The 24,676-nt window shown below is 39.4% G+C and overlaps 1 protein-coding gene and 1 long non-coding RNA gene across 7 annotated transcripts in view; one reads left to right on the top strand and one right to left on the bottom strand.

Annotated features, from left to right (window-relative positions):
• Nucleotides 1-21,506, bottom strand: part of LOC148110725 (uncharacterized) — a 149,516-nt gene extending 128,010 nt beyond the window's left edge. For 4 of the 6 annotated variants that reach the window (XR_015723732.1, XR_015723734.1, XR_015723735.1 and 1 more), the window contains exons 1-2: nt 18,500-18,626; nt 17,297-18,203 (exon numbers count right to left, since the gene is read on the bottom strand). Coding sequence is in view for 2 of the 6 variants with exons in the window: in XM_087860607.1 (XP_087716733.1) it covers nt 18,145-18,203; nt 18,500-18,629; nt 20,641-20,865 (414 nt within the window). In the remaining 4 variants the exon portion in view is untranslated. Of the gene's footprint in view, nt 1-2,729; nt 2,835-17,296; nt 18,204-18,499; nt 18,630-20,640 lie in introns of those variants that run through there. The other 2 variants (XM_087860607.1, XM_087860606.1) reach the window with 2 other exon arrangements.
• LOC123782281 (uncharacterized) lies at nt 17,461-18,444 on the top strand. Its single transcript, XR_006776953.2, has 2 exons — nt 17,461-17,542; nt 18,098-18,444. It is a non-coding gene; the product is annotated as an uncharacterized LOC123782281 (long non-coding RNA).
• Nucleotides 21,507-24,676: the final 3,170 nt, after the last annotated feature.

Here is a 24,676-nt window from a genome sequence, read left to right as displayed (position 1 = left end):
GACATTGGCCATAGCATCATATTTCTAGATATGTCTCCTGAGGCTAGGGAAACAAAAGCAAAAACAAACTATTGGGACTACACCAAAATAAAAAGCTTTTGCACAGTGAAGGAAGCAATCAACAAAACGAAAAGGCAGCCTACTGATTGGGAGAAGATATTTGCAAAGGATCTATCCAACAGGGGTTAATATCCAAAACATATAAAGAACTTATACAACTCAGCACCAAAAAACAAACAACCCAATTAAAAAATGAGTAGAGGACATGAATAGACATTTTCCCAAAGAAGACACACAAATGGCCAACAGACACGTGAAAAGATGCTCAACATCACTCATCATCAGGGAAACGCAAATCAAAACCACCATGAGATGTCAGTTTACACCTGTCAGAATGGCGAAAATCAAGAAGACAAGAAATACCAAGTGTTGGTGAGGATGTAGGAAAAAAGGAACTCTTGTACACTGTTGGTGGGAATACAAGCTGGTACAACTACTGTGGAAAACATTGTGGAGGTTCCTCAAAAAATTAAAAATAGAAATACTATATTGACCCAATAATTTCACCACTGGGTATTTACCTGAAGAAAATGAAAACACTAAGTCAAAAAGACATATGCAGCCCTTTGTTCATTACAGTATTATTTATAATAGCCAAGATATGGGAGCAACCCAAGAGTCCATCAACAGATGAATGGATAAAGAAGATGTGGTATACACACACACACACACACACACACACACACACACACACACGGTGCTTGTAGTGGAATATTATGCAGTCCTTAAAAAGGATGAGTTCTACCATTTGCAACAACATGGATGAACCTAGAGGTATTACTCTAAGTAAAATAAGTCAGACTGAGAATACAAATACCATATGATTTCACCCATATGTGGAATCTAAAAATCAAAACAAATGAATAGGCAAACAAACCAAAAAGCAGAACAAACTGATGGTTGCCAGAGGGTAGGGGGAGGGGCAAAATGGAGGAAGGGGAATGGGAGATACAGGCCTCCAGTTACGTAATGAATAAGCCATGGGAGTAAAAGGCACAGCACAGGGAATATTGTCAATAATATTGTAAGAGTGATGTATGGTGACAGATGGTAACTACACTTGTGGTGAGTGATGTAGGAAATGTTGGGGTTCAGAGCCAACAGCCAAGAAAGAATTCTTGAGATGTCTTTGGTGCAAAAAGTGGTTTTAGTAAAGCGTGAAGACAAGACCCATGGGCAGAAAGAGCTGCACTGGGGTCATGAGGGGTGGTCAATTATATATTTTCAAGTTGAGAGGGGGATGGGGATAGTGTAAGTCTCTAAGGAATTTTGGCAGCAAGGTTTCCAGGACCTTGAGGGGGCTAGCTATTGTTAGGAAAGGGTCATTTATTACTGTCTAGTAAAACTGTAGGCATAAGACCCTCCGGATATATATCGGTGGGCCATATGCCTGGAGGATGACTGCCAACATGTATCTTGGGAGGCAGAGATAAAGGAAGTTTCCAAAGGAATTTTTATATGTTCAAGTAGACTTACAGGATCCTGGGGGTCAGGCTAAGATTGCCTTTTGCCCTTACCAAAGTATTAACATCGAGGCAGCTGAGTTCCTAGAGGGATGTCATTCTGCCTGTTTCAAGGAGTTGTCAATGGGCTATAAGTAGTAAGGATATATGTATTTTTTCTTTCTTTTGCCTTTGTTTTCCACATCAGTAAGCACAGCATAACTTATAAAAAAGTTGAATCACTATGTGTACACCTGAAATTAATGTAATATTGTATATAACTATACTTGAATAAATTTTTTTTAAAGTACTTAGAAATTCTGTCTTCCCTGTATCCATATTCTAGCCATTGGCTGGAGCAGAATGGACTTCATTCAAGTTTAGAGAAAGCACAAACTATCCAGCTCACCATTACTTCCTTCCTCCTCACCATTACATCCCCCTCTCTCTGTGTGTTCAATTATGTTACTCATTTGTACCCGATATAGATTTTTGTGTGTGAGCGCTGGTCTGAAGCATTTATAGGACCCTTAGAGAAGTGATCCAGTCTCAGTTTTGCACAGGTCCTTTACCCAGCCTTCTTGCTTCAACACCACAGGCTCTCCGTGATGTTGGGGAAAGTTCATGAAAGAGAAAGAAGTAGGCTATAACCAGGAAGCAAAATTTGGCTTTGAGTAATTCATGCTTCTTTACAGACAAGCTGAGCTGCCATTACTCTCTGAATCCCAATTTTCTAGTGCAGAGGCTGAAACTAAGAAGGTTGGTTTGATTCCAGAACAGCAAAGAATTTCTCAACAGGCACCATCTCTCCCAGTAGGAGCAGCAGGCAGGTAAAGTAACCTGCCAATTCTCAGTGCCTCTGTGGGGCCCCTCAAGGAGGACGTGGGGCTAAAATAAGCAACAAATAGGGAGATACTCTATTCGGAAAGAGATTCCCTGGTTGTGTGCCTCCCCTTTTCTCCATGTAACCCCCCATGACTGTCCCACTCATCCAGAGTTTTGAAAGAGAGCAAACACTCAGAAACAATTGGCAGGTGATTTCAAGTCATTACCTGCCTGCCACGCTAATTACTAGCCATTACCTGCCAGCAGCATGCGGTTTCATACAGTTTGTGAGACACAGGAAGGGTCTACTTAACTGAAAGGATCATTTTTCTCAGACTACAGAATGCCAGCGTTGGCAGCCCCGTGCCTACCAGTGTTACGTAATGATCGGCTGTCACTCACTCTGTAAGGATTATCCTTGAAGAGGTGCACACGTGCATCTCGCATGGACAAGGCCAGAGGGATAGCCACAGTCATCGTTTGTTTCGAATTTCACATCGTTAAGTACTAAGGGGAAAAAACACAAATCCATTTTGCATTGTTCCTACTAAGACGACTCTGAAAACGTACAAAATACAGAGTGAATGCAGCTCTCTTACTTTAAAAGTACATCTTAGAATGAATATGGTTCTAGATTGCCATCTATTATTACCCATCAATAAGATAAAGTTCCACCACAACCCTAATTTGCACTCGCAGAATGGGTATTGCTAACGTCTGCAAACTATGGACGTCTCTATTAAATGAAGGTCCATCAAAAATGGTCATTTCTAACCCACACCGTATATAAATGGACAATTAAAATTAAAAATTAAAAATTTTAATACTTTTCAGTTGCTTTTTAAATTGTTAAGAGCCAGTTCTACTGCTTTCAATTTAAGTTTGATTTTAGGTTCTTGTTCACCGATCTCAGCCTAACAAACACAGCAATTTATCGCATTTCAATTCATCTAGTTAAAACCCCATTATTTTACTCATCTGTAGCCTGGCAATGAACACAAGACGTACCAGGTATGTCACTCATTGTATTTTGCCTGAACTTTGAGGATAATTTACGGGATTTTCCAAAATGACACTTCCTTTTTATTCAGAAGCTTGAACATAAAGACAGAACACTCTTCTGACTGCAAATATAGCAATTATACCAAGTTATGCTCTGACACCGTTACCACAGGCAAGTGGCCAAAGAGCATCCGCAGTCAAAATATCTAAGCAAGTTAACAAGCTCCCTTTACTCTCTACAGAGCGGAAGAAGAAAGGGAAACCAACCCCTGAGAGATGTTAAAATGAAGGAGAAAAAAGGCTGTTGGTGTTTGTTAAAGAAAATGGTGTCAGTGTCTTGGGCTGATCAAGGTGTCGAATCCGAGGCCCTGACAGATGCCCAGGCCTACGTTTGACAGGAAGCCTTTTTCCAGGTCAGATCTGCTTTGATGATCTCAACTAATGAATGACTCCGGTCTGCAAGGCCTGGCGTTGGGGCTACACCTTGCTTTCATGGTTTGGTCCTACGGGTCTGCCCTCCCTCTCACCCCCTTCTCCCCCATCCCTCATAAGAGTGAGTTTTGCCTCCTCTTTTCTCCGTTCCATTTTATAAAATATCACCACATTTACCACACAAAAGACATCGAAACTAATTAAGTAAACTCCAAAGAACTATTACAAATCATTTTGCTTCAGCCAGAGATATCAGATTTAATTAGGTGATCGGTGTTGATGGGGTACAAAAACAAAAGCTATCTCCTGTTTGAAAAGGTTCAGGCCCTATAGAGACCCAGTCTTCCCACTATGACACAAATAATAATTGAGCACTCCTTTAAAAAAAAAAAAAAAGAAAAGGCAGGCATGAAAAGAGTTTTCTGTTAGAAACAAAAGCTTTCAACTAAGGTTTGTTTTCTCTTTTTGCCAGGTGATCTAAAAACAAAAACAAAACGAACGAACAAAACACAACACCATCTACAAAGAAATAGCTAGAACCTACATGGATATCACCATGACACAGAATATAAAGTGATTCTAACAAGCATAATTTTTGCAAGCGATTAATCAAACTCTATTTAGCCAGTCATCTTCAATGATTATCAACAGACTTGCTTAAGAGCACAATGAAAATAGTTCATTTTCCCCAGGTTACCCATCAGATAACACCTTTTCTTCAGCATATTAAACAAAAGGCTCAAGTTCAAAGTTAATACAGCAGTTGAAAGATGCGCAATTTCGTGTGGTAGACGGATTGGTTGTTCATAAAGAAAGTGGGAGAAAAACTGTAGACTCGACTTGGCTCCACGTCAAGCCCTGCATCGTGGACGAACGTGAGCCCCGTTTCTATCATTCACTAGGAACGTGTTATTTTGATATATGGGCAATAAATAATATAGGATGGGGTAATTATTTTTGAATCAATCTTTATCATGAATTAGTTGTCAGTCTCCGATATACAGACGTGTTAGATCTTAAAAGAAGACGGTATTCTTTTCGAAGAAAGACAGTTTACCTTTATCACAATATTTATTAGATTAGAAGTTAAAAATGTGATGCCACTTTTTTAATTTTCATACCACAGACTTACGACAGCCAGACTTCTTACGACAACGAAAAGCCGTGTCATTTTGGTCTTAACTGTTTCTCCTACACACATGAATACATTAACAGACACATTTAGAGATTACGAAGCAAAGCGGATGGATACTGGCTTCCCTATGATAAACAGTAGATCTCTTTTGATTCTAACTGGTATTTATAGTTTGAAGCAGGTCCGAATAATGGCTTTTTTATATGCCGTTGTTAAACAATTTTCCTGGAATTTCTAGCCAACAAATGCACATAACTTTATATGGCGGAATGGCCCTAAAGCAAGCCTGAAACAGTCATGCAAGTTACCAAAAAGGCCAATGCAATATTTCCCAAGTTTAAGTACACCTCAAAATTCCTTTCTTTAGCTCCTAAAATGTTGAAAGGAAAATAATTTTCTACGTTGGCATTTAAATGGTATCGTTCCATGCGAAAAGAGTTACTAAGACATTTGTTGGAAGTCAACAAAAATAATTTGGACATATTTTGAACTTATTTTATCTGACTCCTCGACATTTAATTTGGTGTGAAAAACGGCAACGGTCGAAAACAGATGTTAAGGGGCCAAGTATACAGCAGAGGTCAAAACAAACATAAAACACCGCTTCCATTTCTAAAAGAGGGGAAAAAATGATTCCTCCAGCAACAAGTTCTATGTTAAACCTGCTTTTTTATTGTTCTGCTTGGGATATCTGTAGACTGCACAACGCAACGCTGTCTGCCGCGGAGCAGTACCTCTCAGCACTGGTAATTTAAGACTTTCTTCTCTGTAATACACTGAACCATCATAACCTGTCTCTTCCCATTTAGTTTAACCTACAACCACCACATACTGATTTGGCTGTGTGTGGCTTTTTCTATTGCCATTTATTACTCTGCTCGACTCCTGAAATTCTGTTTGCAATTTAAGGCCACAAATTAGAAGCGTAAGTCATCTGTTTCCTATAATCCCCCTGTCAGGACTGGAATCACATTTGGAGCTCAGCACTGAGTCTGGGCCCAGGCCCTTTCAGACTTTCTGATTGGCTGGCCTCTCTAAAAGCTGCAGCGGGATAAATAAAATGCTCTGGAAAATAGAGCTTTTTGCCCTCCCTTCCCCAAGAAAAGGGATGAAAGAAAAGGAACCCGAGTTTCAAATATTTTTCTTTTCCCTTACATAATTCTCAAATCAATTGCTACAACGGTAGGTTGTTGATTTGTTGGGTTTTTTTCCCCCAATAAATAGCAGAGCTGAATATTATTCTTTAAGGACAAAATGCAAAGTATTGAAGATTCCATGTGAAAGAAAAGTGTAATCCTGCCTCAATCCGCTATGTATTTTTGCTACATGTGGAATACCTTTTATAAGTCCTGCCATTTTTCTTACAAAACACATTTCTTTTTTATATTGCAGATGTACTAATTAGCTGGGTATTTTTTTAATAGTGTCCTAGATCTTTTGCTAAGCTAAAAATCTATGAAATCCTCATCCACTCCTGTTACCGGGCTTTCCCTTTTAAAACATTTTGGCAAATTTTACTTACTGTCCCTGGGTTTTATAGAAAATTTTCAAGAAATCAAATATGAAATTAGTTTATCTTTGTAAAATACATTCATCCTTTAAGCAACATAAGAATTTCAAATTTTGGGACTATGACTGTTTCTTTTTCCTCAGTTCATTTTAATAGATTTCCTACTATCCCGGTTGTGGCTTCAGACTCTTAGCATTTCATATTTTAAAATCTTTCCATTTTCTTTCTGTTACACTTTAAGTGCGCAACATACCAGATTACATATTAAAGAGAGCAAGATACAAAACACGAAAGGAACACCAAATAGCCATAGCTAAGACCGTACTCTGAGTTCTCAGTGCAATTGCGAACTACCACTGGGCTTTAAAAAATCATTAGTGAACAGGAATAAAATCCAACAGACTGACTCATGTTTATTAATATACTTGTACTAACCATACCTGGGCCAAAAGGTTGGAAATAAATGGATCAATATTAGATGAATGCCCCAAAAGCAGAGTTTATATTTCAACAGAGAGCAGAGTTTAATGGGGGAAATTATATATGCGATGCAAGCTAAATTTTAGCCAAAAATAAAAACTAAGTTAAAAAATAACAAGTGATTTTAAGAAAAACAAGAGAATTTAAAGAGAAACAAAGGAATCATAATATTAAATCATTTTAAAGGTATGTGATTATTTACAGCACCACTTTTGTGCTTCTGCAACTTAAATTTGGTTTCTTTTCTTTTTTTAACAGTAATTTTTGCAGGCTGGTAGTCTATAGTGTGGCCTGTGATGTCTGGTAATTTAAAAGAAACAAAGGAGGAAAACTCGCCAAGACGTTGAGGTTTCAAAAAAAAAAAAAAAAAACAAAACAAAACAAATAGCTACCGTACATGCGCACTCTATTTTCTAGTTTTTTTTTTTTCAACTATACTTTCTGTGTTGCAGATTTATTTAATAAACAAATGCATCTTCTGGGCCCATAATACACAAATGCATGCTACTGTTAATTCATTTACAGAATGCGCCGTGATGGCCCCTGAGCAAAAGAGCAATCTTGTTATAATGAATGTGTACTATTCTTAATAAGCACACTGTAGCAACGACCCGCACTGCACACAAAAGCACACCCAAACCATTTGGTTTGTTCCCAGAGCTCGGACACCAGCACCACTATTAAATAGCTGTGCGCTGGGAGAGCAATCCAGTATTGGCATGCAAATGAGCGCACGAAGAGGCCAGATGCTGCTCTTTAGAAAGGAAAAGTGCCTCCGCTCAAATTTGGGGGGAGAGAGAACCTGTGAATGTTGCAAGGGCAGGGCAGTTTCGAGATTGTGCTCCATTATATTTCTGACAGGGGTGGAACCGCCGGTGGGATGAACCTAGGACCGATGAATAGAGCAGAACTTTTCGCAAACACAGGAGCATTCAAGCACTCCGTATTTCCATGGGTTCCCCTAGAGATTGCCCACCACATTTTTGGTTTTGTTTTTTGTTTTATTTGTTTCTTTTGGTTTTTTCATGTCTTCCTTTCAGGTCCAGAATGATGACTCTGGCATTGGAAACTTGAGAGACTTCATCTCTGCTTTTTAAGTTGAAAGTGTACTATGCATAGGAGTTCAGTGATTCTCAAAAGCTTTATCATTCCAAATAAAATATTAGGTTATTGAAAAGAATGTGAAATCTTTCTTCTCCAAATGAGCTCATCATGCATGATCTTCATCTGTGTTTGGTGAGCTTTCATAATTTGTAGTGGGCATATGACCCATTCGTAGCCGCCTTTATCTTATCATAACATTTGACTGCCTTGAGGATAGAGTAGGAGGGAAGCCAGTACTCGAGAGACTGAAACTGGCCTCGCAACAACTTTGGTAGACTGTGTTCCAACCAGAATCAAGACGTTGCTTTTCCTGTTGGCTCATTTTTCATGTTTTCTTCTTCTCAATGTTTAGGGAGTCATTGATTTATTTGATTTCTTGAAGATAGTAGGAGATGATAAGGATTGAAGTCATGGGTATGTGTTTTGAGAAAAGGACTAATGAAAAAGAAACAGGAACACCCATACAAGTAACATTCACAAGGGTAGATAACAGGATTCCTGTGACACTGCTAATTAAAATATATAGGTGTAATATGTCTCCTTTATAATAATAGCAGTTGGGGACAAGACCTTCCTCTACCCTCATTATTAATCACGTAATAATAGAATTTACCATGTAATTCCAGTACACATTTATTGACTCCCTATTATATGCTGGATGCTGCACAAAGCTCTAAGAAGAGCTGTTATGTCACAGGAAATATAATGGTACCTGGTAGTGGCCAAGTCTACACATTAAATCTCCTGATCACGGTTTATCAATTATAACCCCACAATAAATAAATCTTCTATGCAGAAATGCTGACTTCAGTAAAAATAGAAATGGATATAAATATATCCAGTAAGAATATATCAATTTTTTTCTTAGTCGCTCATAGCAGTCTCTAAATTTCTGAGCAGCCCTTTCCTATCAGTCAAGCGGTCCATAAAATTCATCCAAACATTAATAAATATGTATTGAGCACGATATCAGTTTCCTAGGGCTGCTTGGATAACAAAGTATCACAAATCAAGTGGCTTAAAACAAAAGGAATGTCTTCTCTCACAGTTCTGGAGGCTAGAAATCCAAAATCAATGTGTTGGCAGGGCCACACTCCCTCTGAAAGCTCGAAGGGAGGATGTTTCTTTGTCTCCTCCAGCTCGAGAGCCCCAGGTGTTCCCTGGCATGTAGCAGCGCGACTTTGATCTCTGCTTCTATCTTCACATGGCCATATTCCTTCTATGTCTCTGTCTGTGTCTCTTCTCTTTCTGTAGACACCAGCCACATTGGATGAAGGCCCACCCTAGTTCAGTATGATCTCATTTTATCCTGATTACATCTGCAAAGACCCTATTCCCAAATACAATAACCTTTCCAGGTACAGGGTGTTAGGACTTCAACTTCTTTGGGGGCAGGGGGATTGGGGGGGGGGGACAATTTAACCCATTACAAGCACTTACTAGGTACCAGACAATTGCACTTGGGAATTTTTATCACTTGATTGTAAAAGAGTCCTATGAAATCTGTGGTGGAATTCATCACCAAAATGTTGTTGAAGATATTCTTACTTCATCATAGGGAGTCATCTCTTTGTGAACTCAGGAAAAAGGACTCAGGACTCAGCATGAGGAATCAAGGTCCTTCCAATTGTCTCCGAATCATTTTAGATGTATTAGTCTCATAACTGATCTTATTTCCCTCTTTGAATTGGCTGCTAGCAAGTTCAGAATCAAATTTGGACCCACCACAAGTAAGTATGTAGTAACTTCATAATTGTATTTTATATGGTGAACTTTACCCAGTTTTATCTTATTTTTCTACTTTTTCTTGTTGCCATTTACATGTTTTTATCTTGTCAATGAATTATTGGAAATGATATCTAAATGATTCATTTTGAAGCAAATTTATTACAAATAATTTACTACAAAGAAATTTTTTAATTAGGATAGACCCAAATGAATTTCATTTTCCCTAAAACAAAAACAATTTAAAAGCCAAAATACGCTGTGAAAATGAATCCATTCCAAACACTAACTTCTCTGTTCTCAATGAGTAAGAATAACCAAGTATTAATGATACACCACAGGACATTTATAGGCTAGGCTGAATCCTCACGTAATACTAAAGCTTGAGGGAAACCTTTGAAGCAAAGTTTCTGAAAACTTCTGTGCCCTATAATGAATGAAAAAGTGAAAACCAAGGGATTAACATGAACACTTGCTTCAGGTATCTGAAAGCTATCAAATAGCAGATGGAAGAGACATTGTATTCTCAGAATCAATATTAGTATCAATAAGTATAGAATATTACAAGACAGAGTGAGATGAACTAATAATTCAAGATGATCAACAGTGGGAATGAGCGTCCCATTCTCCACTCTCCCTTATTAGAAATGTTCAAGCTAAGGCATATCGTCAGTCAGGAGCTGAAATAACGTAAGAATTTGGCTCTAAGAACCACATTTCCTTCCATCCATATCCAAAAGCCTAAGATCAATGATTAATAAAAACATACTGCCGTTATTTTATTACAATTGGACCCATTTAAAGAATTCCAAAATTCATAATAATTTCACATTTAGAAAAGAGCTAGACATAGTCATAAGTCTATCTAGGCACCAGTTGTATACCAAAACTTCCTTTCTACAGTTTTACTGAAGAACACAGCCACGAAATAAAGAATTTCGATAAGCAGGCTATATATCATCTTACTAATTGTAAAAAGAAGCAACTAAATCATAGCAAGACAAAATGGTCCAGTGACATGAACGAAATCTAGATAGCATCACCAGAATTACAAACGGCCAGCCCTGAGACTGCAGTGGGGATGTAGCCACACCACCTTCCAAAGAATCAGAAAATCATGACAACCATTACCCAACCACTCAACTCAAACCATACGTGGCTTCTTCTTACGCAATATCCAAACATCCAGTTTCCAAATCCAGTCAGTGAAAAGCACAGGGTAACCCTGTGACTCTTTGTGTGATGATTGTGAATGTGCTCCGGAGTCTCCTAACTTTCAGACCACATCCATGCACCTTGGCCTTTGTCATAACAAAAGGTTTCTGCTACTCACCTATCCCAGAACCAGATTTCCATATGGCAGGATGGTAGGATTCACCTGGTCATCTCCCTATAAAAAGGTCTACCGTGCTGTGCTGCCTTTTGATCCCTGGCTTTTCTTTCAAAGGCATGTGCACTCAGTTTAGTAGATGAGATCATTATTCCTTATTCCCTTTCCCCGATGGATGACAAAATATTCAAACAAAAACTGAGCAGTCCCTCCATGTTGTTTCTGGCTTTACCAGTGACATGCTCCGTAACTTTACCCAAGTCCCTCACTCCTTCTATGGACAGGGTCCTTCAGTGGTAAACTGGAGGCTGTTAGTTTCACCAGATCATATTCAGGAACACTAACGTCTGCACAGGAAAGCTCCTATAGACAAGGGAAAGTATTATCATTACTGTTGTTGTTTTTGACCAATACAGCTGCAGAACTTGAAGATTTAAGGTCTCCCCGTGGATTTTGCTGTGGCCTCCAGAATCTGAGATTTAATTTTAAAAGAATTAAATTTCCAGTCTGCTTTTCAGTGGTAACTGTGAGAACGTATGCTGACAGACTGTTGTCTTCAGAGGCAAAATCCAGACACACTAAGACAATGCCACAGCTTGAACAGGGGTGACCCCTTCCCATTCATCTTAATGGAGTGTTAAACTTGAAGCCTAATTAGGTCCACTTAAATGCCAACATTATTATACTTTTCTCTGCTTATCTTCATACCAGAAACAATCAACTAATGCACTCATTTAATCTGAGTGCGTGCAACGATCACATCCAGACACCCTGTCATTTTGATAGCCTCCTTCGCAGTCATAAAAGTACAAGTTTTAAACTTGCACTTGGTTGTTTTTAATTATCCACATAATTAGATTACTTTCTACTACCTTGAAATTTTAGAGGTGAGATTGTGTACACATATATATGATGTTTGTAAGGCAGTGGGGCCTGATCGCTAGTCCTATAATGAGAAGCTGGTATCAAACTTGCTCCCAGGATAACAAACTAAGATGTGTTAAATGAAAGATCCCATTCCTGCCCTTCAGAGAAGGCTCACAGCTTTATAGTTTAGCCTTTGTGTATGCGCCTGAGCTTTCTACATTCCCTTTCTGATTCATCATTGCTGTGTGGACTCGATTTTAATTTTTAATCCTATGACAAACCTTGGAAGAAATAGAATTAAAAATACATAAATCCTCGCTTGCTATTTTGTACCTAGAAGGATCTAGATCTAGGCCCTTAATTCAAAGTCCTTGACTACCTTATAAAATATCTCGTAAAAGTGTATTTATTTACTCATGGCTATAAGGAGATTAGTCTGTTTTTCTTTAATGGTCTCTGCACCAAGATGGCATACAAGAAAAATTTTTGGAAGTTTGTCATGCAGGCTTAGGGCTAAAGACATCAGTGGGTGTCTTCAAAACAGGACAAATTTCTCAGCCCTCTGCCTACACACCTACCACCTCAGGCCATGCCCCATATGCCCTAAGCATCTGAATGTCAAAGAATATGAGCCTTGGAGGGACATTTCCCAAAGGTGTCTGTAACAGACATCGCTAGTGCCCACTTTGGTTTTCCAACCGTTCCTAGATACACAGAAAACTGAGTTTCTTATCCCCTCATGCAGTTGAGTGGGACTGTGACTGATTCTGGCCATTGGATTGGGACATGGAGGTCACTTTGGGGAGGAAGTACTTAAGAGCCACTGCATAATCTCTAATGTTTTCTTTCTCTGCTTAGACAAACCCTAAAGCCCCATATCAAGAGAAAAGTGTCATGAGGTAGACACAGCCTGGAAGGCTCGGTTTCCACATGGAGGACCCCTGGAAAGATGCCTGGGCCAGCAGAAAGTTTGCATGACTGAAAATAATACTAGAATTTTGGTTAACCATTGAGACTGTAGTGTTGTTTGTTGCTACAATATTACCTAGGAATTCTGGTCTAAAACAATGTGTCCGAATTAATTTCCAAGCCAAACCTCACTAGATGGACTCCCATAGGTAACCGTCATCTCTACCTTCTTCTAGCTTCAAATACAAGAGAGTGAACAAATAAAAGTTCCAGAGTCATTCTGGACAGTCCACCAAGCTCCAGTTTCCCTCCTCATTGTTGATGCCCTCATCTTTTATACTTTCATCTTGAAAGAAGTGAATTAAGTCACATCACCAGCTGCTCTTTTCCACCAAGAAAGAAAGGTGGGAGACAATCGTCACTCACAATGCTCAGGGCATTTTCCAGAAACAGAGAATTGGTATCCAAAACCAGACTAGAGCCAAAGAGAGCTGGGGAAAAAACCCTTAGGTAAAACCCTAAAATTCAGGTTTGCATTATCCAAGTAGGTGTTAGTGCAATTGCCCATTAGCTAACTACAGAAATAAGGCACTATCCATTGCAGAGGACTGGAAGAACAAAAGTTATACATAATCTTTAAAAAGGGGCTTGGTTAATAAAAATATCAAATTATATCTGAATTGAGCTAAAAATATCAAATTATGTTGAATCTTTTAGATGGTACTTGCAAACATCTAAACTTCTAAAACAGTGGCTCTGAACATTTTGAAAGGTAAATAACTGATTTTTACTTTGATAGGAATGTGTTTATGGTGTTTACATTAAATCAGGTCACATGGTCCTAAATAGTTTCTGACTTCAGAAGTTTGTTCCCTACTTACAGACTCAGTCATGCAAACTCCCTAACTGATCCATAGATAATAATGAGCTCCAGCTGGGACTTAAGAAGGAAAAGTGAGTCCTACAGAGCCTTAGTAAAGAAAGGAGTAAATGTATGAGATGCAGATAAAGGGAAAAGCTACTGCTGGCAAGAAATGGGCGAGCCACATGATTAGGAAGCCCTGTGAGTTAACTAAGGATCTCTTTGGCTGGCACAGAAGATCACAAGCCAGGAAGGCCATGTGCAAAGTGGAAAGCATACTCTCATGGGAATTATTTGGGTCTAGGAAAGCAACTTAACTCTGTGAGCTTAGGAAACTCAGTCTTCCATGCAGGTAGCATAAAAATACCTACCTCACAGGGGTAGTATGTGGATTAAAATTTGAATAAGACTTGCACATAATATTCCTAGTACACTGACCATATATAGTAAGTTTTCAGTTAATATTAACTCTTATTATTTGGGGCACCTGGGTGGTGCAGTTGGTTAAGCATGTCCAACTCTTGGTTTCAGCTCAGGTTGTGATCTCAGGCTTGTGAGATTGAGCCCTGCGTTGGGGTCCACACTTAGCACAGAGTCTGCTCGGGATTCTCTCCTCCCTTTGCCCCTTGTGCTTGTACTGTCTTTATATATAAAATGAATAAATACATCTTAAAAAAAAAAAAAGATTCTCCCTCTCCCTCTACCCATCCCGCTGCTCATGCTATCTCTCTCAAAAAAATAAAAATAAAAAAATAACTCTTATTAGATTTGCATGCTATGTGAATTTTTAATTTTGTATTGAGGTATAATTGACATATTTAACTTAATAAAACCATATGTACAGACCCAATGATAATATTATTATTATAGGTGAGTCCCCTCAATAATTGTGTTTCTCTGAGTGGGAAGTGAGATGTAATTTTGACATTTCTTCATTTGATCCCAACACCTAAGTCTCTCATAGTGCAAACATTCCCCAGGGACATATGAGTGATATAATGGAGTTTTTAAAAATTTTTTCACCATTTGGAAATTATCCCTAAACACTGCATAAAGTGCACACTACTGTATTAAGGAATCCTTGTACTGCAGCTTGTGAAGGATTACTTACAGTTTACTAAACATAATTTTTATTTGTTCCCTCTTCCACCATGAAAAGTAACATGGTGCTACAAAGAATACAGCACTGAGGTCAGCAGACCTGAGTTCAAATCTGAACTTCACCATTTACTAGTTCTGATGCAAAAGCAAGTCCTGAACCTCTTTGAACTTCCATTCCCCATTGGTAAAATTGGGATAACCTCAAAGGAATGTAGTAAGAATTAAATCAAATAACACATGCAATGTCCCTAGCATAATGCAAGCAAAAATTTGAACTCTCTTCCAAGATCATAAACCCCAATAATTCTAATATAGAATTATCAGAACCTTGTATTATTTGTGTGCCTCTCTCTCACACTAGGTTATGAGTTTCTTAAAGGTAATAGGTAGGATGTTTTGTACTTTGTCCTCCACGCATCTAGAACAGAGTTAGGAGTTTGGTTATGATAGAAAGAGAAACCAAGAGTGATTATTGGGGGGCGCCTGGGTGGCTCAGTCGTTAAGCATCTGCCTTCAGCTCAGGGCATGATCCCAGGGTCCTGGGATCGAGCCCCGCATCGGGCTTCCTGCTCTGCTGGGAGCCTGCTTCTTCCTCTCCCACTTCCCCTGCTTGTGTTCCCTCTCTCGCTGGCTGTCTCTCTGTCAAATAAATAAATAAAATCTTTAAAAAAATAAAAAGTGATTATTGGTTTCTGAGTACAAATGAAATAAACACAACTATATTATCTCCCAGAAGCTTGAAAAAAAACTCATCCAAAGGGGTGCCTAGGTGGCTCAGTCAGTTAAGCATCTGCCTTTGGCTGAGGTCATGATCCCAGGGTCCTGGGATCAAGCCCCACATCGGGCTCCCTATTCAGCACAAGGTCAGCTTCTCCCTCTCCGTCTGCCCCTCCCCCTGCTTGTGCACTGTCTCTTGCTCACGTGCACCTTCTCTCTTTCTCTCTCAAATAAATAAATAAAATCTTAAAAAAAAAAAAAAAAACCTCATCTGTAAGCATTGTCTCCACTCACCTCAAATTCTCAAAGGTATTAATTCCCACCATGCTGACACTGCTTTGGCTAAAGCGCCCACTGACCTCCATGTTGCCAAATCCAGTGCTGTGTTCTGTGTTCACTCTCTCAAACTCTCAGCACTATCTGGTGCAATCGACTGCTTTTTCTTAAAACACTTTCTGCTCTTGGCTTCCAGGACACCATACTCTCATGGCATTCCTCTGTTCAGTGTCCTTTGCTGTGTCTTCCTCTTAAAAAAGTGTAGGCGTCTAAACTTTGTAGTGCTCAGCTCCTTCCTGGCCCTCTCCTCTACACACTCTCACTAGAGAGCTCATCCATTCATTCGTCAGATAGCGAGCACCACTCAAATACTAACAAATTCTAACATCTTTATCTCTAGCCCTGACCATTCCCCAGAAATCCAAACTTCCATAACCAACTGTTACTTGAGGTCTTCATTTGTATGCCAAATGAATCTTTCAAAATTCACACACATAAAAAAGAAAGTATGGTTCCCTCTTCCCAATCCCAGCTGACTCCTGCCCCAAGAATCTCCATCTCCATAAGTAGCACTAGTATCCCTAGAGACTGAAACAATACTCTAGCACAGGGCTTCTCAAACTTCCATGCATGTATGTATCACCTGGCGGTCTTCTAATTCAGCAGGTCTGAGTTATAGCATACGATTCTGCATTTATAACAAGTTTCAAATGATGTGATGCTGCTGGTCCTCAAACCACATTACTGAATAGCAAGGACCTTGGAGGTAATTCTTGGTGCCTCTGTTTCCCTCATGCACATTCCCCACACATATTCAAACAATCGGTAATGGGTAATTGATCACGTTTTTCCAGAATCTATTTTCCAACTCATAACACCTAGTCAGTACCGCCATCACCTTTCCCCTGTTCTACTGACATAGATTCTCAACGAGTCACCTGTTTCTACTTTGTCCCCTGCCCTGTAGGGTGTTCTGTCCACTGCAGCAGTAAAATACCAATTACATCAGATCACTAGTAGCCAACAGTTTTTCTGTCACACCTACAATTAAATCCCATCAATGACTTTAGAATGGTCCCTGCCTGTCCTGCAACCTCATCTGGTATCACTCATACTCTGTCCAGCATGAGCCAGCCACACCGATCTCTCATTACTTAAATTTGCTAAGCTCACTCCCACCTTGAGGCATTCGCCCTTGATCTTTGCCCTTGATCTTTTACATGGCTGGCTCCTTCTTGTCATTCAAATCAGAGCATAAATGTCATCCAAAGTGACCTTTCTGAACACCCAACCCAAAATAGCCACTCTGTCACCTGTCTCTTGGTATCAAATCACTGTTTTATTTCTCTGTACTTTACTTATGCTATGTGATATTTTTCTGGAATATTTATTTGCTCATGTTCTGTCTCTCTTCCTCCCTCCCTACCTCAATGTCAATCATCACTCACTCTCCTGTTCTCTCTTCCTCCCTCCACCTCCTTTCACCCCCTGAAAGCAAAAACAATGTCTGTCTTATTACCTGTTGTGATCCCTGCACCTAGGTCGATTCCTGGAATGTAGTAGGCACTCAACCACCACTTGCTGTATGATTGCATGAGTAAATGATTGAAGGAAAAGTTCCGGAGTCTACTGCAGAGTGAGAGGGGACATGCAGCTCCCTGGCATCCGGACCTTCCACTTTGTCCTGCAGGATCCTTGTGAGTTTCCTCTCTGAGACCGTCTGATCCCACATGGTACACTTACAAGTGAAGATGATCATCTGGGGGTAAGTTGTCATTATTTTTGTCACCAGAGGACCTTGTGTTTCATAGTCTCTGCCACAAGCACTAGAATTCAGCTTATTTCAAAAGAAGCTAGCCAGGTTCTCAAAAAGAGCAGTCCCTCTGAGCATGGACTTCATTTCCATGACTCTCCCCTGGTCACTTTCAAAAGCTTTACTTAACTCCATCTATTATTTGAAGGGTTGGGGAATTGAGGGTTGGAATGGAGCTGACTCATAGCTATTTGATAGGATTATTATAAAATATAAGCATGGAAACAAGGAGATACTAATGGATCACAAAGTGTAGTCCCCCAACCAGTGGTATCTACATCACCTAGGAGCTTGTTAAAAATGCAAATTCTCAGGCTCTGCCCCTGACCTTGTGAACAGAAACTCTGGGGACGGGCCCAAGCAATCTGTGTTTTAAAGGTTCTCCAGATTACTCTGATGCCTGCTACAATGTGAGAGCTACAGATTTAAACCATTCACACATACCACCATGACTTTTCATTGCTCAGGAAATACTCAAAGACTTAGTTTACTCCTTGCTTCTTACAGCTCGCAGTGCCAGCCGCACGTTCTCCTGCGCCTCTCAGAGCCATGCCTCAAAAAATGGATAAAATCAAGGACTTTCTGCTCACAGCCAGGCAAAAGGATGCCAAATCTGTTGAGATCAAGAAAAATAAGGATAAGGTGAAGTCTAAAGTTCAATGCAGCGGATACCTTCACATCTTGTCATCACAGAAAAAGAGAAGGCAGAGAAACTGAAGCAGCCCCTGCCCCTCAGTTTGGCAAGGAAGGAGCTGAAATGAACCTGGCACACTGATTTCAACTGTGTTAAAATTTTTAAAATTCATAAAAAAAGAATACTTAGTCTAGGCATTAAATAATATCCAAAAGAGTGACTCAGACCTGCACAAGTTGTCTTAGCAAGCAGATATTCTGGAATGTTTGACTGACCTTTGCTTATCCAAGAAACAGGACTCAACCAAACTCCTTCACTCAGCTCCCTTTTACCTTCTTTTTCATTCTCTGTTGTTCCTTCCAGCGTAGCTGATAGCACTCCAGTGAAACCACTGGTTCTCGGTAACTGAGAAAAGAAATAGCACCTGAGTCTTAAACTAACTCTGCTGGGTAACTGGCCTGTAAACACACACACACACACACACACACACACACACACACAGAGCACCTATTCAGTTGCTAAAAGAAATTCCAAGTGTGCAGTCATATCTGAACTATATGTCTGTCACCCAGTTGCTCAATGAACCAAATCTCAGCAACCTCAACATGTAATCAGTTCAGGCAGATTTGATATTCTCAGCCTCACAACCACAGCATCTACCTGCTTTCAGTTTTGATCCTAGAAATATTTCTGTGTCGGCCATCACCAGTTTCAAGATGAGAACTTACATAAGTTAGTGGTGAGTGAATTAGTTTAAAAAAAAAAAAAAGAGAGCTAGTCCTTGTGTGCATTGATTCCCAGTGTTGGTGGCTAAAATCCATGGAATCACTGGGGATCCATGTTTTATTAAAACAAAAGCAGATATTGTAGATTGCTTTGTAGGTCATGGTTTGCATGAATTGCTCTAGTCACATGTAGAGACAAAGCCCTTTTTTCTACTACCCACCCCCAGTATATTTGTTGATTCCTATTAAATTTCCCAGTTGTCAAAAAGAAAAGTAGCATTATGACTAAAGTCATAAATTAAGGGTGATGTTATCACAGAAACCTGAGATGAAGAACATAGAGGACACTCCAGGAAATATGAATAAACAACTTGATCGCCACTTGGTTATATATGGGGATTGTGCACCTAAGAAAAACATTAGTGAGGGGCGTCTGGGTGGCTCAGTCAGTTAAGTGTGCGACTCTTGATTTCAGCTCAGGTCATGATCTCAGGGTCATGGAATCCAGCCCTGCATGGGATTCTAGGTTCAACAGGGAATATGCTTGAGATTCTCTCTCCCGCATTCCCCTTGTCTTCCCCCCTGCCTTCTTTCTCTCTGTCCACTCCCAGCCTAACCCCTCTCACTCTCTAAGGTAAATAAATAAATCTTTAAAAAAAAAAAAGAAAAAAGAAAAAAAACTTTAGTGAAAAATGAAAACAGTGTTGGAAAAGTGTTACTTAGATTACCCTAACATATTCTAGAATGTCATTCATTCTTACATGAATTTTGTCTTCTTACCAAACTAGGCTCCCTATGTTACAAAAAAATGAAACTCACAGAAATATTGATCGTGTTCTTCAATGTCAATATTATGAAAAGATTCTATTTTGATTTAAATATTGCCTTAATTGCAATACCATTTCCCAATTATATCAGACATGATTACTGAGGCCTTCGTACGCTTACAGTACATTGTTCATTTTAATAATTATTATGAACCTATGAGGAGAACAGAACAAAGATTATTCTCCCCGTACAAAATATCAACATGTGAGTCAGAGATGTTAAATTTAATCAAGACCACATAACTAAGCCACGTGGAGTTGAAGAGAATTCCAGATCTAGCACTTTTTCTTTTATGTAATACACACTTGACTGCTATTCCCAGATATCCTATAGGGTGGTAGAAGAAATCTTTGTTCAATAATTTAATGTTGCTTTACTCTATCCTGATCATGAGCTTTTTTTTTTTAGCCATAATGACAAATGCTGTTTTAAACACTATATTCACTGACTGATATAAGAAATCACCTTCTGAAGACCCAGGCCCACCCCACACTCTGCAATGTGTCTTACCATGCTAATGTAAAATGTGGCGGGTAGCAACAGCAGGGAGCACAGAGAAAGACATTCATCACACGAAGAAATGGCACCTATTGATTTCTCTTCCCATTGTAAGAGACAGGTAATACAATTTCATTGCCTATTCAATATGAAAATAGAACTTAATGGAGTTATGGTTTATGATCTGGCCATTGTGTCATGCTTTCCTTCCAACAATCTCTTCTCCATCTCAGACTCTATCCCAAGACACTAGGTAACAGCTAGGTCTACCCATCTAGGAGCAAATGCCATTGGTTGTACAGAACATGAAACAGAGCATATCAAAGAAATAATGGATGAGAGACCAGTCTCTACAAGGTACTCACCTCCAGTAACCATCCCTGAAGAGCACGGGCGTACATGCCCAGAGGGTCCGTCCCCCAGCAGCACAAAAGAAAAGCCCACACTGCCCCAGAAAATATGGTTAGCAATCTGAAGGTCATGGCAATTCGAGAATTGATTAGTTGTGGCCGTGTTTCTTCCAGGAGAGATGTAGTCTCAAAAAGCAGGAAGGTGGTAGGTTTGTGTTTTACTCTTTGGCTTTTTTCCATGAAACCAGCTGCTAATGTTGTTGAGAGACAGTTTTCTGTAGGTCTCTCATTTTCTGTATATCTTGCAAGCAGAAGCGCTGACTTTTGTCCCAGACTATATTTGTGTAGTGAACACTCACGGAAGACAGAGGTATTATCCCCATCCCAAGTAACGGGTCAGCAAGCTGGTTTCCCAGTATGAAACTTTCAGATTCTCCAAGTGCAGGGTTTCTCTCCTGTAATACAACTTAACTGAACCTGTGGGGGTACCTGGCTCCCTTAGTGTCGCTCAGTAAGAAGGGAGGTTTAGGACTCCAAATATGCTGATGTTTATGCTGCTTGCTGAGTTATGAGTAACAAAATCCGTGTCTCTGATCTAAATCTCTCTTGCTGACTTGGCCTTGAAATGCCCAGGTAAAATTAATCGTTATAAGAGTTGTGGTCATTTATACTCAGTTTTTCTCAGGTGAGTCTGCTAAATTACAAATTTGTGGTGTTAGTCACACTTCCCTGCTACAGAGATTAGTACTGTCCTTTACTGTTGGTCTTTGGTATTGTTGGCCTAAAAAAGGGAAAAAATAATGAGAGATTAATGAGAGAGTATTTACAGCAAAACTTTTGTTCAATACTAAAAAAAAAATGGTAAAAAATAATCTACATGTTTGCCTGTGCGGACAAATTAGGTGAAAGTAAATTTCAATCAACAATAGCGAAATTATGGAAAGGGCCCAAATATCCATCAACTGATGAATGGATAAAGAAGATGGGGTATATATACAATGGAACATCACTCAGCCATAAAAAAGAATGAAACCATGCCATTTGCAACAATATGGATGGAGCTAGTGAGTATAATGCTAGGTGAAATAATTCAGTCTGAGAAAGACAAATACCGTATGATCTCACTCATATGTGGAATTTAAGAAACAAAACAGATGTACACTGGAGAAAAACAGAGAAATGCAAACCATAAAACAGACTCTTAACTATAGAGAACAAACTGAGGGTTGCTGGATGGGAGGTGGGCGAGGGATGGTTAACTAGGTGATGGGGATTGAGGAGGGCACTTGTCCTGGTAAGCGTGGGGTATTGTATGTAAGTGATGAATCACTAAATTCTACACCTGAAACTCATAATACACTGTATGTTAACTAGCTGTAATTTAAATAAAAACTTGGAAAAAAATTAATTTCATACATAAGTTACTCTGACAGATCTTGACCTTCTATAAAGCGCGTGTGCACACACACACAAAAACACATATTTCTAGAAGTTCCCAAGGGAACTCTTTCTTTTGTACCCCATTACTTTGATGTCTACCAGGCTCTGCCTTATCCTGTCTCTAACTTATGATTCTTGCCACACTGACCATTTAGCTCCTCCAGCTCTCTCCCAATGTGGAACGGTAGTTTTCACTGGGGTTGCCCTTTATCCCACAAGACACAACAAGCCCCATCAGTGTCCACAATTCAAGAGCCAATTGCTAGGGGCCAGGTTCCCTGGGGGGATCTCATACCACAGTGACCACTGCTGCTTCTCACCCTGCACCCTAAATGGCATAATCCTTTCTTCTGTGAGGTCTGTGGAGGAAGGGAGATGGGTCTTCCCCTACTGGGATATGCTCAGTGCTAACTCAGTGTCACTTAGGAAGCACAGTTCTTTCTAGACCTAGAACCGGATTTAAATGTAAGCCACCATGTAGGATCTGTCTTCTTCTCATCGTCAGTGGTTCTTGGATCAAGCTCATCATACATACAGCTTTCTGTTCTCTCTCAGGATTTGGTCTATCTCACCTATCTTGGACCCTCTTCACAAATGCTTTTGTGAAGCCAATTTTCCAATGGACCAGATATGCCTGGACCCCCGTGGCTGCTTGCCCCAGGCATCTGCATGGCTCATTTTTTCACCTTCTTCAAGTTTGGCTCAAGAGACATCTGGTCAGGGAGACCTTTCCTAACTACCCATTTAAAAATGTTAACATCTACCGGGGATGTACTGTATGGTGACTAACATAATATAATAAAAAATCATTAATAAAAAAAATAAAAATGTTAACATCTACTCCCACCCCAAGCTATCCCCTTCCCTCCCTTATTTCATTAATTACTTACAAATGTATTATAAAATGGATTTCTTATGTTTTGTGTTCTCCTATAGAAATGTAAGTTCCAAGAGGGCAAGAGTTTTTCATGTCTTTAGCTCACTGATATGCTTGGAATGGGGCCCAGCACCCAACTGGTTCTCAATAAAGAATGAATGAATAACTGAATCCTAGATGCAGGCCACACGTGTGACATGCTCCTCTCATATGAATTCTATTGGCGACATTTCCACTCAACCTGACATTCAATAAACAGACTTTGGCTGAAAAGCTAGTTGTGAATAGTGATGCAAAGAAGTTATGCCCCACAGGAAGGACCAAGTAGTTGAATAAAAAATGATGATCCAGTCTCTTCTTCTGGTTGTCTTTGCCGTTTGAAATGAGGACAGAAAATATAAAAACCTTAAGCCTGCGTCTTCTGTTCTTTGTAGTGATTAGCCATTTTTAAGTCCATACAGTTCTTATAGCCCATAATATAACTCTTTTAATCCCTTTCTTTTTCTGTTGTCACTTAAAATTCCTTCAGAAATGAATTATAACTATTGAAACTTTAATGTAATTCAAGATATGCAGTTAAATGTCATAATAAGCTAGGACAGATTTTGTCTGTGTGTTAACCATGGGGGAAATTACTGAGAATTTACCCCTTTATTATGTAGGAGTAACAGATCAAAATGAAAAAGAAACTCTTGATTTGGGTTTCACAAATCTATGAGGCAATACTGATGGGCAGGTAAGTTGCTACAAATTTTCAGAAAAACATCTGGAATACCTCAAATTCTTCTAAAATACTTATATATTTGAATGTATTCATTATACTTTTTAATATGTATGTAGAAGAATGTTCATCGAAATGTTATTTATAATGAATAAAGAGTGCAAGCAACCTAAATATTCAGTAATAGGGGGATATTTAAATAAGTTACGTTATTATTCTGTATAATAGAATATTATTTAGTCACTTAAAATTGTGATTTTGGGAGATCATCTAAAGAAACTGTACTCACAAGGTAACACTGAATTCTAAAAGCTAGATATGCATTATAAGGGACACTTTTCAAATGATAAAAACATATCCATAGAAAAAATGAGAATGAAATCTGCAAATATGTTAACAATGATTATTTCTGCTTCATCCATTTAGGCTGCTGTAACAAAACACCGGAGACTTGGTGGTGTATACACCACAGACATTTATTTCTCACAGCTCTAGAGGCTGGAAGTCTGAGATCAGGGTGCCAGCATGGGCCAATGAGGGCCCTCTTCTGGGCTGCAGACTTCCTCACAGGGCAGAAAAGGGAGGGAGCTCTGTGGGTCCCCTTTAGTGAGGGCACTAATCCCATTCATGAGGGCTCTGCTATCATGACCTGATCATTTCCCCCAAACCCTACCTCTAACACCCTCACATTGGGAGTTAGGATTTCAACACATAAATTTTGGGGGGCACAAACATTCAGACTATAGCAACTTCTGATTGTGGAAGTCGAAGTCATTTTATGGGTAATACATATCCTAATATATCAAAATATTCAGTTGGCATTGGCCTTGGGCACCATGTTCCTAACTGATGCTGATAGATACAGGTCTGTGACAAAAGATTTTCTGACAGTGAAATACATTTAGGTGGTGATGCAACGTAAACTGTCAGTAGTCAGAATAAGCTGGCATTTCATAGGCTTTGATTTGAATTAGGTGTTAGGCTCAACATTTCAATCCGCTTCAAAGTATCAT

This window comes from Ursus americanus, chromosome 1, assembly GCF_024610735.1.
Source record: "Ursus americanus isolate L20-20 chromosome 1, mUrsAme1.1.p, whole genome shotgun sequence".
Taxonomy (NCBI): domain Eukaryota; kingdom Metazoa; phylum Chordata; class Mammalia; order Carnivora; family Ursidae; genus Ursus; species Ursus americanus.
This window is presented reverse-complemented; position numbering and strand designations above follow the sequence as displayed.